The sequence below is a fragment of the Cinclus cinclus genome, chromosome 6 (genome assembly GCF_963662255.1).
Source record: "Cinclus cinclus chromosome 6, bCinCin1.1, whole genome shotgun sequence".
Lineage (NCBI taxonomy): Eukaryota > Metazoa > Chordata > Aves > Passeriformes > Cinclidae > Cinclus > Cinclus cinclus.
Window position 1 is genome coordinate 3,996,128 of NC_085051.1, and position 12,867 is coordinate 4,008,994.

Here is a 12,867-nt window from a genome sequence, read left to right on the forward strand (position 1 = left end):
ATCTTCCCAGATTAAAAAAAGATGTATGTAAAACATAATAAAGTACTCAGTACAGAATATTCCTATGATTGGCCCCAAAGGCTGATTTGAATTAAGCTTACTGAATTTTTTTTCATTGTTGCTTCACCTATTAAAAACAGTGTAAAGACAACTAAGACATGAATTCTCCCAGAATATACCCAGATACCTTCCCCCAAACCTTTTTTTCTTTATAAGTTATACTAGTTTTAAATCTACTATGCAAATAGTAGTGCCAGAATAATCAACTAATAATAAAAAATTCTTCAGGTAAATTATTTAGTTCCTTTTAGGATAGAGATGCAGAGGAATACCGATGAAAGAAATGCTAGTTATGATATTTTCTTTGTTAACACTCCTTTGTGACCTAAATCAATTCTTCACTCCACGTTCCTGTATTTGGAAAACAAATTGTACAGTACTCTCAGTGTAGACTTCAAGTCACAATTTACAATATCTAGAAAAAGACAAGGGGAAACAAATTAGTAACTTCATTAACTCCAAATGTTTTCCAGAAAAAAAAAAGAAGTGCCCATTCTCTACTCTATTCCCTTGCTCACATTAATACCAATGAACATTAGATCATATGGATAGCAAAAAAGAATAGAAATATCAATAAAACACAATTTTCAAACTGGCAACTCAAAACATGGTGTTTTAACCACTTCTAGTGAGGGACACAAATAGCTACTGCTGCTGATGTTGCAATGTAACCAAGCTCAGATGCTCCTGAGTCCAAGTGTGCCCAGGATTACACATACTTGTACAGCTTCAGTCAGTTGTGGCTGAAAAGGAATGATTCGGAAAAAACTTCATCAGGCAGTACCTTCCTCTTATGTAAGAATTGTAGGACTTGGCACATTCTGGGCTGCAGCATCCCTTACACTAGGCCTAATTTCAGCAAGATAGCTAGGGGCAAGTTTAAATTTTCCAGAGGATCTAAAGAAGCTAGGTATACAAGTGCTCCTTGAACAAACATCTGAAAATTCTTTGAGTTAGCTGACATTCATGGCTGAATCAGTCCTCAGAAACTCAACATCTAAAGTCAAGGATTTATGTGAAACAAAAAGCTAATGAATACCTTCTGTTTCAAAGAGCAGTCCTTGAGAAAGTCAATATTATTTCACAAGAAATCTATAAAACAAACTGACAAGTACTAATGCAGCAGCCTACACCAGTGCTTTAGTCAAACAGGAATTCAGGACTGCCCTCAGAAAGAGCAGAGCAGAATTAGAACTGTCCTGTCTCCTTCTGTTGAATGAATGCATAGGAACTCAAATTCCTAACTGTGGTTCTTGGAATTGGCCAAAACCTCCAGTTAAGCCCAGTAAATGGTGTATTGCAATCATCAGAGTTTAGCCATTATATTTATCTACACTGATGTTTCTCACGAGTTGTGAAGGGGTCACACTTTGAATAATTAATCCAATCAAACCTATTGTCCTAAAGTATGCCAACTAAAGATACTGAATTTACATGCATGGACTAAGGGTGGAAACACTCAAGCCTAGATTTTGTGCTGGGCCTGTGCAGGTTCATGTAACCAGAGCCAGCATGGGTTTGTGGCTCTTTATAAATGAGATGAAAAATGCTTGGTATAAAATGAAGAGGAAATGCCAAAAGCTGCAGGAAGGGTGCATTGCCCCCACAACACTCCACTGCAATCTGCAATACTGTTTGCATGTAACACTGGAAGTTTCCTCTTTCAGGCCAGCAGAAGGTGCACAATTTTTTCCAAATACAGAACTTCTACTATCAAAGAAGTAACTTTGTTAGTTCTTCTCAAAGACACCACCACAAAAAAAGATGCCATCACCACAACAGAATTCCACAGAGGAGCTCAAAGTAAAAGAAGCATGCTCCCAGAGAAAGAAGGGGTGTTTCCATTGCTACATGGGTTTCACCAACACATGTAACATTTTACTGGTTGCAAGTTTCTAAAAGAGAAACTTGAGTTTGGCTTTGATATACACACTGTAAGGAGTAATCTGAAGAAGCTTAATTCGTTATAGACTCAGCAGATTAATGTTCTGGCCATTTTTAAAGTAAAAGGTCACAGAAAGCTTTTTAAGACCTTTTCAATTATATTGCAAATAACCCAAATAAACTGTTGACCCCATAAAAAACATTGGTTTTAATACTCATTTATTTAACTGCATTTCTTTTTTCACTAAATATGTTTTTCATATTCTAAAGCACTTTTCAGCATCATTTTCCTCAAGAACCTCAAAGAAACAGTGTAGGAATTCAAAGAGTATTTAGTGTACACTTTTAGGGTAAGATCCTTTTCAATACACTTTTGCTCACTGGAAATTTTAAGTATGGGCATTGTGCCCAATGTAACAACACATAAAACAGATGTGTTTTTCCATTCACATTGGGCAGGAAGTTTCATATTAAGGATTTCAATAATTGCACAAGAAATGTCTTATATATGCTGAAATATCCTTATGGCTTGATTTATACTGGAAAAATTAGCTGTCCCCTAGAGCAATAAATACCTGAAAAATTAAATGCCATAAGGATTTTAAACCTCCACGGGGAGTAAGGGATCACAGATACTCTGTGTTTGACTTGGATGCCTCGATTTCACTGTTTCCCCCTTCTTGCTTTGACTGTTTCAGAGGTAAAGGTTTGTCATACACTCACCAGTGGTTTAGTTAAGCATGACTGTGGATAAGAGTTCAAGCAATCAAAAGAAGTGAAAAAAAGCCAGGCTGGGTAGGTCCAGATTTAATGCACAGGCTCGATCCTGAGATGCATTATTTTTTGTGTGTGCATGTCTCTGTGGCTGTTACAACCTGGAAACTGGGAGGGATGGAAGAAATCCTGAATGGAGCAGAACCTGATTCAGCAATGAGTGCCTCAATCTCCAGGGAGCTCTGACTGCTAGAAGCAACACTGATATTAGCTTATGTCAACTCCCTGGGGAATGACAATCCAATATTGTGGCAGGAAAAGACTGTGAGCACCACAGAATGTAAGTCTGAAATTTGTCTTGAAAAGACACAGCCACGTTGGTTTTTATGGTAGGGAACCAGCAGGAGTCCAGATACCATTCCTGGTGGGAAGAGGGGAGCAGAAGCTTGCACGCCCAGCTCCTGCATGGAAAGAAGTGGTAGCTTCTCACAGGAGGAGTTATAAGAAATACCCATTAATCTGGTGAATCAAGGGCTCTGTCTCCAGCCTGAAAAGCTGGATTTAAACACTGGATGTATATGAACAGAGAGGAGTGGAATCCCAATGCTCCTCAGCAGCAAAACCTTTATCCTCCCTGAAGCACATAATTCTGTCAGTCCCCAGCTCTACATATAATTTAAATATGCATGAATAGGTCCTGCATTCAAAGGCATCTATGTGAAGACATGAAATTCTTCTTCCACAACATCTCCCTCTTTTGTGAAAATCTTATAAATTACTGGAATACTCAAGGTTTAGTGTGAAAACGTGAGAGGGAGGAAAATGGAGCAATTGGAGCAGTTCACATCTGTCACTGACACCAATCACAACTGTGCTCTCTTTCTTTCAGGGAATATTGGAGTATTACTGCTTATGTTTGGCCAGTGAAGAAAGGAAGCGTTGCACCATTTGAAAAAGTGCATTTAAAATACATATTTGTTGAGCACTACAAAATGTACCTTGCCTTTTGCTGTTGGATTAACTTAACCTTCATTTAGCCACACCATAACCTTGTAAGATTTGGATCCAACACAAATTTTTAAGGAGATGCAAAAAAGGTAAGATAGGTACCTTCTGGTCTTGGCTTTGGTTTTTCCAATCCACCATCCTGCATGAGCTCGAATGCAAAGGTCACATTGACAACCTGGCAATGCAACAAAGGCAGTTTGTTGTTGTTGTTGTTGTTGTTCACTCTTGTGAACTCTGTACAATGCAAATGGTCAAGACAAGATATATTTAAAGTTGCAGATCCCGATATAAAGAATGAAGAAATAGTCAGGGCTCTGTATATCTGGTCTTTGGAATCCAGACAATCCATTGTTTTGCTGTTTCTGGGCAATGGTAGTTGCAGAAAGATAGAGGTAATTGAAAGTTAACATGAACTAACATAACCCTTAATAAAATGAATTACAAGTTAGCTCAGCCCACCTCCTACAAGTTCAAAAATTGGAACATGATGGCCCCTGAAGTGCTCTTGTCTTGAACAGACAAATGAATTGCCTGGATAGCTACAGACACTGATGTAATGTTGGTCTTAAATTGACACATGGTACATATATGCCTTTATGATTCCAAAACCCATTAAAGCTTTCCAATGTTAAATTCTTGGATTCTGGACACACAAAAAATCAGTTCTGTCATCAATGCTTGTGGGTAATCCTATATACATTAATGAACAGTAGGTCTCATTCAATGACAGCACCACCCAATGGCTGCCAAAATCTGTTAATACTTGCTAACCACCCCATCATTAATAAAATTTTCTGCTTCATTCCAGCTAAGTATTAATGCTGATTTTTTTTAATACTTGGAAGTGGTCACCAGTACAGTGCATTCTTGATTTCAGCTATTAGCATCAAACTTATGCAGGAAAGTTTGTGTTATCCTTCTACAACTAGACATAATTATATGTTTGCTTTTAACTGAAAAATGAAATATAGTTACCTTTTGCTCAAAACTATCAGGAGTCAAGAAAAAGCTGTGCAGGGGAACAAAATATCCTTCCAGGAGACCCATTAGCAGGACTAAGTACACTCCATCTGCAAACTGTGAAAAAAAAACCAAAAACATTTCTCAGTACATTTTCTGAAAAATATCTCACTGCTTTTGTTATTGAACAATGGGGTAGTGGAACAGGATTGCCCAGAGAAGTGGATCCCCACCCCTAGAACTAACCAAGGCTGGTGCTCTGAGCACCCGGGTGGGGTGGAAGGTGTCCCTGCAGGAGGGGTGGAACTGGATGATCTTTAAGGTCCCCTCCAACCTGAACCATTCCATGTTTGTGTGGTTTTGTCACAGGCCTCTGACTCCTACCCCAGTGGCATCAGGTCTGTTAGCAACCCATCACCTTCCTGACAAAGGTAATTTTCTTTTAACTGATGGAAATACAACCTCTCATCTTAGGAGTGCTGTTTCAGATCAATGCTTAAGGATTTTCTAGGTACATTTGAATGTTTTCCCCCAAAATAAACAATGCAATGAGCAGAAAAAAGAACAGCCTTTTGAAAGCCTTCACACGCGATTTCCACTTAAATCTTAATTTTACCTTTGAAAACTCTCTATCGGATTGGTGGGTGTTTAATGAAAGCAGAGATTCTTAATAGCATGAATCAAGACAAAATAAAGCCAGACCTGAAGACACCTGGGGTTTTGTGGTAGTGCAGATCCCATCCCTTCCTGCCTGACCCTGAAATTTTCTTATGACAACTGCCTCAATTGTTCACATGGGGAGGTATTAATACAGCAGGATTAAGCTTTTCTTTTAGCCTCTTTTCAGCCAATTTAGCAGCTGAGAACAAGACAGAAGAGCATGCAGCACACTGTTTCTGTGGTGCAATGGAGCCTGCAGCCCAGCTGTACAGCTGCCTGCACACTTGAGCAGCCTTGCTCCCAAGAATCCCAAATTTCCCCCTGAACAGAGGCATTGTGCTTGTGCAAAGGTAAGCAGTAAACAAATGCTGAGCCTGTTGCAGCAAACCAAGTACACCAAATTCCTTCCTGACCAAAACAAGCAGGTCCTCCTTACACAGCACCTGGCAGCATCCAGAAGGAAGCATCTGGTAATTGATTTTTATGCTAATGGAAGCACAAAACTGTTTTGGACACTTCATTGGTGAGAGTCTTCTTTGTATGAACATATTTGGAAAGGAAAGGTTTCCTGCTGGAATAACGTCTTAGAGCTCATTCAATAATACTTCTGTGCAATTTTTGGATAAAGCTGAGGGCACAGTGCATAACATAGTACAACTACCTCTCCCCTGTAAGAGAGGCTATAAAATGCTACCTGCGTGTCCAGTTCAGTCACCTCCAAATTCAATTTATTCAGATGCTTGTTCACAAAGGTGATGAGAGTCTGAAATATGAAAACAGTGCAATGAAGGCCTGTGCAGCAGGGCAGCAGTTCAACATCAGCAGTATGAACTTCACTCAGAAGAGAATCTGCACGAGTGAAGTGACTGCAACACAATCTCCAAGTTTTGGAATTTAAACGTGACATGAAAAATGGTTTTAAAATTATTTTTACAAGAATGAAGAACAGAAATAAAATGAATTATACATATATATTTATATACACTGTTAAAACACAGAAAACCCCCAGATTTTTAGCAGACTATGGGGAAGTGGGTAATTGGACTCCATCCCAACCTGACAGCAGCCAAAATACTCTAGAGTTAGACCTCTGGCAGCTGTAAACTGGATATCTCCTTGGCATCAGTATAGTCAATGTACCAGTTGGGTTCCACTCAACATACACTTTATGAGAACTTTTCTGATGGAAACTTTGATAACTGTATGTTGTTCCGTGTTCCAAAGTTAAGTTCATGCTGCTAAACATTAAATAAAAAAGTAACATTATAATCATGACTTTGTGTATTTAAGCATAAAGCTTAATTGTATTTAATGTATGCAAAGCGTGCCAGTTCTACATTATATCCACACACACTCACCACATCCACACCATCTGATACACACAAGCATGCACATGAACACATTAGGTATTCTAAAAATAAAAACCTTCCAACCTTTTTCACTACATTGAGCTTGTCTGGGGCATGGTCAAATAAAGTGTCGAATGCATCTCTTTCTGAAAAACATTCAGTGTCATTAATATACTGAGCAGCAGTTGTTTCAGTGCAGAATAAACACTTACTGAGACACACATTCATTCGAGACAACACAGTCAGCAAAATGGTTCAATATAGTCTCTGTATTCCAACTACCAAGTAGTTTTGCACACCTCTGTCTTGCTGAGAGCTGCTAGTAACTCATTGTCTATTATTCACAAAAAAGCATCATTTTCAGGTAGGGTTTGGATTACCTAAGGACCCTCTCAAAAATCAGCAAAGAATAGTGTCTTTATGCATACAGTCTTAAACAGAGAGATACAGACAGCCAAGTAACCAAAAAAATTTCTGCAGAAGAACATGAGTTTACATTGGTCACTACACCTACAGAGGAAGATTTGCCCCAAGGGCCACTGACTGCATTAAGCATCTCAAGCAGGTTTATGATTACACATCTGCAATACAATCCTTTGTATAGATGTTTTGGGCCATTCTCAGATGCAATTTAGGGCACTGTCAGCAGGACAGCCAACCTAAGGTGGCATGACTGGAGTGCTACTGCAGTCACCTTCAGAAGAAAACAGAAAAATATATCCAGAGCCTTTTCTGAAAAATTTCTGTTTCAGAATCAAATCACCCGAATGACAGCAAATGACTCAACCAACATTCACATTCCTCAGTTAAAAAAAAAAAAAAAACGAAAACAACAAACCAAAAGCTAGAGTAGATCCAAAGGCATTTGTAAACAACTTTACACCAAGCAAGACTCGGGTGAGTGTTTTCTGTTGGCCATCCTCAGCCCTGGCAGTGAGACACACGAGGCACAGGACCCTGCATGGTGTGCAGGCCTGCTAAATAATGACTCAACATCTTTAAAATATAAGCAGGTGATGGATGTAGAATATCAACATTCACCAGCTGGTTCCTTGTAAGACACCATTTCACATTATGCTGGGAACTCATGACCATTAATACCTCTGCAGTAATGTTCTGGAGGTTAAACCATAAAGCACATGCAAATTAACATGTGCTGAAAAGCAATGAAATGTGTTTTAAAGATGGTCAGAGTGATTTTAATGGTTTTTTCCCCCTTTTGTTAACTGCTACAACAGCCTGTGGTGCATATTTGCCAGGGCAACTGGAAATCCTCTCCTTTCTTGCCATCTGATCAAAGTGACCACCCACTGCAGAACTCATGTACGCTCTGAAGAAAAAGTCACAATAATCACATGAACTCACCATGCCTTCCTGATAATGCCCTGTGGGGAAAAAAAAGGAGAAGAACAAGACAGTTACATATCATTCACTTGCAGATATTGTGCTGCAAAAAACCCCAGCATACATGGTAAGATGTTCAGCTTGGTGAATAATGGAGTAGATTCATGGAATTAGGAAAATTTTGGGAATAACTTCACCAAGTTACTCCAGCTGAAGATCTGGGCTAGCCTGGAGTCTATCAGTACATCTCTTGGCTTCACCAAAGTCTCACAGGAGGCCAGATCTCATATTCTCTGCTTTGAACCACATCAGCACACCTTGCCTGAGTAAAGAAGGCTTTTCCACGTTGATTTTGTGACCACTTTTCCCTCTGCTTTGAAGATGCATCTACCACACCAGTTACAATAGAAATCCAACCCAAACAAGGCCTGGGCTGGGCCTTTAAGGACTGCAGGATTTTGCTCCAGTTGATCCTTCATGTGACTATCACATATAAATCCATACAGATCAATTATAAGTCAGTAGTGCAGCTTCTCTCTATTCAATTAAAAAAGAGGATATTCTACTATCTTCTCTCCTGGTTTGGAATAGCTTTTCTGTTATAAAGTATTCGGTAGGTGACACATACAAGGCTTACTACCACCATTCTACACATCTAAAGTCCTGCTTTTAGCTCCCCACCTCTCTATATCTTCCCCCTTTTGCATTTTTAGATGCTTGTTTGCAGCTCTTGAAAAGGCTAAAATACAGTCACTGGCTGATGCATCATCTTCCCTGGAACCCCAATACTGAAATCTAAATATCAGCAAATGTTTGAATTTCTGTGACACATCTGTGTTCAATTACTGAACTGCTGGCAAAAGTGGTGTTGACATACTCAGTGTTACCAGTTATTTCCTCTTGGATTTGTCGAGACTGGAGGATTCCTTCTCTTTTCTGGAAAAATTTAAAAAAAAGTGTCATTTTTCTCAGTAGAGTTTAATGCTTTGGGTATAGTAAAATTTTGTGATCCACAAACATAATTAGATAAGAAACCTGCAGAATAAGAACTTTTCTTACACAATTTTTCAGTAAAATATTATTTAACCTTGCAAGTATTTCAGAGAACTCTTTTATACATTAACAAGAAACCTGAAACTCCATCTATAGAAGGAAGTATTTCTTTTCCTTTCCCCATTGTTCTAAATTCACTTTTCTTTTAAAGGCCCCAATTCAGCGAGACATTTGAAACACCCAAACACATATGTAAGTATTTTAGTGGAGGTATGTCTAGGTGAGCTGAATTAAGCCCTGTATTTCAATGAACAGCTTCGCAGATGGTGCCCATGCTTCTCTTTTGCAAAAATCTTGCTCCCAAGCTCTTTGCTCTTTCTGCGTTGTTCATGCACTTTCTTTTTTTTTTTTTCTTTTTTTTCTTTTTGGAGGGGCGTGATTTTTTTTTTCTCTCAGTGTTTCCTTTCTCTGCAGACAAAGAACTCTACTGGCTTCTGACAGAAACCAGAATGGAGCTTCCATTGACACTGCCATGCTGCTCCAGCAGTGACTCTGATTATCCTCAGATGGGAGAAACCCTTCCTGGCTGGTGCTCAGGGCCCTTTGTGCAGAGGCCGTGCCCAACCTGGAAGAAGCCAACTCCAGTCACTGCTCTTTGAGTCAGCTGCAAAATGAAAAATGAAGCACTTGAAGAGCCTGACATTGTTTCAGTTTGCTGATCACACTCATCTGGGGCTGGTGTAAATACCACACATATGTTTTGCCTGTCTTTGTGTTCTGTCAATTCTGTTCACTGGTATTACCAAAAATTTTCAGTACAAGAGAAAAGTCAGGCAAATGCTGACAACTCCATTTAAAGTCTAGACATTAGGCAATTACTCATGATCCTTTGCTCCCTGTCATACAAGGAAATGAGAAAAATGGATTTATGCTGGTCCTAGACCCATCTTCTTGGTGGAAGAGAGAAAAGGAGAATAACCTTTAAGAAAAGTCCTTCATGGTATGTGAATTGGGGCTGCTGCTTTTCCCTGCCTTGGAGAAGACAGGACATCCCTGCCTGAGGCAGTCCTGAGTGTGTGATGTGCTGAGGACCAAGCCAGGCTTGTCTATTCCTTCTACACTGCATTACTAAAATATATTTCTTCATATATTTTCCCTTCTACACAGCATGACTAAAATATATCAAGAAATATATTTATTTCTTCAAGAAAAGCTGAACCTGGCCCTCCAAGTCACTCCAGACTGGCATTTGGAGTGATGTGAACTGTCCTTTCAGTTAGATGACAGTTCCAGGGGGTTTCCTGATCTGTTTTAAAGTCTTGTTTCCAAATATCTTGCACATGATAAAAAATGCATTCAGGAAGGACCTGAGCACTTAAAAGATTTAAAAAAGAAAAGAGGGGAGTGTTACGTACTGGAAGGGGGGCACAGGACAGCTGCAGAGGCATTGCTGTCACACGCCTTCAGAGTCTGAAGAAAAATTGCATCATTTAGGGCAATCTCAGCTTCCAGCTTGTGCAGACAGCACTAAGTGCTGTCTCCAGTACTAACTGAAGTAACTTCAACTTGCAATCTAGTTCATGCTAGCTCAACTTGGAATTCCACTCTGCTTGGCATTTTTATTTTTCCCCTTGCTGCACGGCAAAAGGAAACTTTTATTTTCTCCTCACCGTGACTCTGACATGCCACTGATGCCTTATGCAGCAAGAGCCCTGCTGCTCTCATCTCCTAGAGGGGTTGAGTATCACAGCAATGCCATCTGCAGTTTTCACTGATCAGTGAAAGGCAGTATGGGAGCAGAAAAAGGTTCTTAGTGCTCTACACCTTCTATCTGCAAGCACACAAAAATGGCCTGAAATACACTTCAGTACTCATAGCACAAATATTTCCCTTTCTATAAACTGCAGCTAATACATTCAAATTAAAAAAAAATCTGCACTTTATTCTTGTTGTTGATAATAACAGCAAAAAAAAAAAAAAAAAACCCAAACCAAAATGATTCCAAGCCCTTCTTTTGTGTCTGGCACCTGACCATAACACTGATGGGATTTCCACACTGCCCAAATACAGCGTGCATCCCTGGACACTTATTTGAGCAGCCCATGTCAAGACAAGACTTTCCTATACTTTTGATTTGTAAAAAGACTGGTGAATTCCCAACAGAATGGGCCTTAAAACACTGGTCTGAGCACCTTCTCTGAAGGCTGCTTCTCATACATCTCTTGGACTTTAAAAAGTCTTCACCTCAAAACTGACCTTTAGAATGACGTCACCTATTATGAGGTTTGTCTTATACCAGATGAAGAATGACACAATATTCCTAAAAATATAGAGAGGTGCTACTGAGGACTGGAATACCATCCAGCACATTCCTTAAGGCAACAGGGGCTAAAATCGAAACAACAAACTATAAAAATCAACATCAACTATTTGAAAATCACTGAGAAAAGAGGCATGAATTAAGATTCCCCTTTCAAAAGAAAAGCTGGACATGCATTCCCTGATGACAGAAGACCTTAGTCTTAGAAGAAGGCTTGGCATTTTCTTGCCTCATGGCTGAAAGACTTCACAGAAGGCCCTGAAGACATTCCTAATCACTTGACATTTTAAATTGGCAACTAATCCTAGAAAAAAAAAAAAAAAAAAAAAAAAAAAAAAAAAAAAAAAAAAAAAAAAAAACCAAAAAAAAAAAACCCAAACCAACCAACCAACCAGCCAACCAAACAAACCTGAAACTGGGGTAGTACATCTGGAAATAGAAAAGATCTCTTCTTATCTCCTTTTGTGTCAGCATTTTTATATAACTGAGTGCCAACTGCCTAATTTTCCCCCAAAGTCCCAACCCGAAAATCCTGCCATTATTTGGATGGCTTTTTGCCTACGTCTTGTTACAACTCATTTCATCTGGAGGACTATGTTTTATAATTGCCCCACCAAAGTGAAATGCAGAATTATTCTGGAGCTTGAAAGAACAAATACATTTGTCACGGGTTCAGAGAAGACTTTACTGGAACCTGGAGGGAGAGCTGCTCCAAAACATTTCAGACCTTCCCAGGTAGTGGGACCAAGGTTGTGATTTACACACTCAGCTAATCTCAATAATTTCCTAGCTTTGCCTAAGAGTAGTTTATGCACCCAAGAACTGCTGTCCCAGAACATGCTGAAGCCATTCTGGCTGTTCTGTCAATGCATTCTTACACTCTCTGACTTCCATCTCTTGGACACAAACAATCTGCCATCTAACCATTTGTGGATGGTAGAAACACATAATTTTTAAGAAGAGGCAAAATGATAACACGACCCAGCTCTCCAAAGAAGCCCTCAGACATTTCAGTAGATATGATCAAACAAAGCCTGGGCTTTATTCAAAGTCATTTATTCTACTGGTATGGGAGGAAAAGAAAATAATAGAGTAGCTACAAAATGTCCAACTATCACATTTTTTCCTACTTCAGCTTAAACCCAGATTTTGTATTATTCTCATTGCTAACAGCTTTTGTACAAAACAGCCAAAGGAAACAAGCTTTCATAAGAACTAGGCTGATTACCTGTTGGACATGAGCACATTTTTTGTTTCACACATATCTTTTTTTCTATTTCAATGAACTACATCCAGCCAACACGGCAACCCTCACGTTTTATGTGTTTCTATGCCTAACAAAATCATTATATGAATTAAAGGAGTCTTTCTTGAAAGACTTTTATATAAAAGTACTTTGTCCCTTCATTTCTGTCTTTTTCCTGTTCTCTTTATCGAACCATAACACCGCAGAATTTTAAAATAGCTACTGCATAGCCTGTTAAACTTCCCTAGGCTTGATCTTTCTTTACAGAATGCACGACTGTTTAGAACATGAGCTATCAGGCTGCATGCCTGACCACTAAATTAGGCATT

General features: G+C 39.2%; 1 protein-coding gene across 1 annotated transcript in view; it reads right to left on the reverse strand.

Annotated features, from left to right (window-relative positions):
• Positions 1–398: 398 nt before the first annotated feature.
• The window catches only part of PARVA (parvin alpha), a 60,028-nt gene continuing 47,559 nt past the window's right edge, over positions 399–12,867 (reverse strand). Inside the window, exons 7-13 of the mRNA XM_062494740.1 lie at positions 8,857–8,915; positions 8,001–8,020; positions 6,720–6,781; positions 5,981–6,049; positions 4,642–4,743; positions 3,769–3,841; positions 399–475 (exon numbers count right to left, since the gene is read on the reverse strand). Of these exons, the coding sequence (XP_062350724.1) occupies positions 399–475; positions 3,769–3,841; positions 4,642–4,743; positions 5,981–6,049; positions 6,720–6,781; positions 8,001–8,020; positions 8,857–8,915 (462 nt within the window). The remainder of the gene's footprint in view (positions 476–3,768; positions 3,842–4,641; positions 4,744–5,980; positions 6,050–6,719; positions 6,782–8,000; positions 8,021–8,856; positions 8,916–12,867) is intronic.